The sequence below is a fragment of the Canariomyces notabilis genome (assembly GCF_033297395.1).
Source record: "Canariomyces notabilis strain CBS 508.74 unplaced genomic scaffold N656scaffold_14, whole genome shotgun sequence".
Taxonomy (NCBI): domain Eukaryota; kingdom Fungi; phylum Ascomycota; class Sordariomycetes; order Sordariales; family Chaetomiaceae; genus Canariomyces; species Canariomyces notabilis.
In genome coordinates this window covers 1-3,741 of record NW_027041836.1, presented here as the reverse complement: position 1 = coordinate 3,741, position 3,741 = coordinate 1, and the positions used below count along the sequence as shown (strand labels likewise).

The following is a 3,741-nucleotide window of genomic DNA, read 5'->3' as shown; positions in this document are numbered from 1 at the left end:
ATCTTAATCTGCGGGATGTTGAAATCTTTGTTAGAAGAGTGGTAGCGGCGGCGCGAAGAGCGGAATGATGGAGAATTGTCGATGTCGGATTTTGGTGTTGGGGTAAGTTCTGGGGAGGATTTGACTTTGGTGTGGCGGCGCGTGGTGATTATATCTTGGGCCGCAACAAGACGGCAGCTCGGGTTGTTGCTTGGAGTACCGCTCCAACGGCCCCTTGACTCGCAAGTTCCGAGCTCATCGGCCAGCAAGCCGCGGGAACCTCCCTTGGAAAGCATGGCTAAGAAAAGCGAGCCATCAGGTTTGAACTTGAAACACTCCGTCATCCTTCCTGATGCTGCCCGTGAGTCACTCAGGCCGGTAACGCTTGCAGAGCTGTCACCCTTTAGTTACCCGGCGTTTCCTTTCATCATTCCTCTTAGGTAGTAGGTCGGGTCCGGTGAAAACGGGCCATTGAGCCTCTCTTTGTTCGGGGTTCATGTTCCCGGGCTGGCACAATACCTAGTCAGGTTCCAGTTTTTCCGCAGCCAAGAATGTGATGATGGATTCATGGCTTCCATGTTTAGATTTGAGAACGGGGCCAGACCAGCCCTTGGAACAGCAATAACTTATGGGCCTGTCTTTCGTCTTTGCCAGCCACGCGCACCCAGTTTGACCAATAGCCCCAACCCTTCCTCTTAGGTAGGTCGGGTGAAAACGGGCTATTTAGCCTCTCTTTGTTCGGGGATTTTGGGCTGACACAATCAAATTCCAGTTTTTCCGTGGCTGAGAATGTGATGGGGTTTTTTTTTTCTGAGTTGACGACGGGGCCAGACTAGCCCTTGGAACAGCAAGAACTTATAGGCCTATCTTTCGTCTCTGCCAGCCACCCGACGCGCACCCACTTTAACCAACAGTCCTAGCCCTTCCATATCCAGGTACTCTGGCCTCCATACCTAGGTGATTTCCCTTCCGGAGTTCCCTCTTCCTCCTCCATCTTCCATCATCAACCCTTCCACGGCCCGCTACTTTGGACAAGATGCCCAGGCCAGTCATCAGCAGCAAGGACGACGTCGTGGCCGTTGACTTCCACGATCGCAAAGGCAACTCCGTGTGTTCTCTGTACTATCGCTGGGAGCTGGGCGACGCCGACGAAGAGGACGAGCTCTACTACGCGCGCATGCCCGGCGACAAGTCACAACATGCAATCCAGCAAATCAATGCCGCGCTCGAGAAGATGCCTGCCGAGCGCATCTTCTTCCCGCTCCCCATTCCCTGGCCCCGTTACCAAACGCGCGTCACAGTTGCCTCAACGCCGCATGCGGAGCCCGAAGACGGTATCTTCTTGAAGAGGCCGTGGTTACTCGACCTCGATTACCCCCAGATCACGAACAGGCCAGAAGCTCTTGCCATGATGTTCGCCGATGAAGTCCGCGTGCTCGAGCGTCTCTCGCGTTTCCCGCCGCACCCCAACATCGTGCAGTACCACGGTTGCCGTGTCCGCAAGGGTCGCGTCACGGCCATCCAGCTCGGTCGCGTCGAGGGCAGCAGCCTGGCGATACACATGCGGTCAGGCCGCCCAGTCGACAAAGCGGCCATCCTGGCAGGGCTTACGTCGGCCGTGGACCACCTCCACCGCGTCGTCGGCATCGCGCATAACGACATCTCGCCCATGAACATCATGGTGTCGCCCGATGGGCGTATCCCCACCCTCATCGACTTCGGCTCGGCCGACTTGCTAGGCGCCGAACTCAGCCACCGCCCCTTCGGTACCTTTGGCGAGGATCCCCTGGACCTTGACGAGAAAACCCTCTATGACGGCCCCAGCGGAGATCCCACGTCCCGCAAGTCAAGAGATCTCGCAAGCCTAAAGAGGCTGGCCGTCTGGCTTGATGACCCTCAGGCTGTCGACTCGGTGTGCCCGGAGGCTCACGCGTGCGCCGACGCCAATTCCCCCGCAGCGGATTCCAACTCTGACACATGCCACGACGCCGGCGAGATGAAAGAGGCGAGGCGACCTGTGAAGCGGAAGCTAAGCGCCGGGGATACCTGAGAGCAGTGCCAGGCCAGATTCATCAATGTGCACACTGGCCGTGTCTCTCACTGCCCGTAGGCCGGGACTTTTGAGGTTCCAGCTGTCTTGGTTGGGCGAAAATGCCAGATGGGGTTTTCGCTTCCTTCTGGAGTTTTGTGGAAAAGCTGTGCCCGGGGCGTAGTACGGCGGCGGCGTAGTTTATTTTGGTTCGCTGGGGAAAAGAAAATACTGTAAGTACCTAAAGTAGTATGGCTTTGGGCAGAAGCTTTAAACATGGTCTATGGAGTTAGTAGTTTTCTGAGTACGAATTACAGCATGAGTTGGTGAGAATTAGGTACCCATTGAAGAAGTTGGCGGACAGCTGTCAATGGGCCATGGCTGTGAGTGACATTTGGCATCAATGTGTGCATGTTTCCTATTACATACACGCTTCCAGTAGTTGCTGTCGAATACTCAAGCTACTGGCGCTTTCACCCCTACTCTCGCCCACATCCATCCTGGAGCCCAGACCATGCAACCAACCTCAGGTACAGTACCTAGCCAGCTGGGCATGCTCAAGAAAAGCGTTGCGACTGGCGACTCTAAAGTGCAGCCGCCTTCGCGATAACGGCATCTATTTTCGCCATCGACTCGTCATACCACTGACGACCACATGGCCCTCCAGCTCGAATCCTGTACCGGACTGACATACAATCCTCGGCCAAAAGGCCACCCTGGCCGTAGTAAGACGCTGGACCTGCTGCAGCGGTCCTAAGTCGTCCAATCGTACAGGAGGCAAATCAGGTATAGTACTAGTAGGCACCTTAGCTTGCGGGACATTGTCTTGGGTCGATGGTGAGGGCGACTCAGGCTGGCTCTTTGTCGGTGTCGATTTGAGACGAGTATCGCCCTACTTGAGCCCTTCCCGGCCACCGAGGATTTCCGCCAACTTCAATGGGTCGCTTAGGTACAGTTTCTTCAGCTTTGAGGAAGACTGGGAAGCCTGAGACATCCGGCCAACATGAAGCCTGGATCGTATTAACCTCGTGTATATCATATGGATCATATCATATGTGACATGCCATCAAATGCGGACCATTCCCACAACCCACGTCAGGCCGGTTACAGCCAAGGTCGTTGGCAAGGACCCGACAGGTAAATACTATCCCCCTTGCCAGTGCTAACCCGTCACCCAGCCTCGTCGCAGCTCACTGCGTGAATCGCCCGATTTTAAACCCCCGTGGGCGCCGCCCCCGCCGCCGCCGTAGCCGTCGATGTGCACGTCTCAGTGACCAAAAAGGTCCCCCAGCCGGTATAGCAATTCCAGCAGGGCGACTTGGTGGGGCGCACCGTAACGGTCTGTGTCTAGATGAAGACGGTCGGGCAGCCGCATGAGACCGTGGCAGGCGCTATATGTGTACGTCAGCACCTACATCCTGCTGAGAGCAGAACAAGGTAACCCCCAGCCGGATACCAGGGGCTTGCACTAGCTTTAGGGTGAAAAAGTACGAACCGTCAATGATGTAGAATTGTAACGAGCAGCTGAAAGCGCAGCCGCTAGTTGCGTAGTAGGTCTGCGTGGGCCGGAAGGTGCACGAGTCTGGGTAGCTGGTGATGGAGGAGTCGTATGTTGTGCTGGTGCTGGTGCTGTATGTGGTTGAGCTTGGGGCCACAGTTAGGGTCACCGTCGTCAGGGTCCCGCAGCCATAAGGCCGTTTGGCTGCGACAATGCTATACGGGTGCTAGTTGTA

The 3,741-nt window shown here is 56.0% G+C and overlaps 1 protein-coding gene across 1 annotated transcript; it reads left to right on the top strand.

Annotated features, from left to right (window-relative positions):
* The first annotated feature begins 872 nt into the window (after positions 1 to 872).
* Positions 873 to 2,070, top strand: N656DRAFT_829818 (uncharacterized protein). The gene has a single exon (XM_064818587.1). It carries the CDS (start codon positions 1,016 to 1,018, stop codon positions 2,027 to 2,029), a length of 1,014 nt encoding a protein of 337 aa, XP_064669068.1. The 5' UTR covers positions 873 to 1,015; the 3' UTR covers positions 2,030 to 2,070.
* Positions 2,071 to 3,741: the final 1,671 nt, after the last annotated feature.

Excerpts from the sequence above, each read along its gene's own strand:
- N656DRAFT_829818 (XM_064818587.1), top strand. The coding sequence starts at position 1,016 with ATGCCCAGGCCAGTCATCAGCAGCAAGGACGACGTCGTGGCCGTTGAC.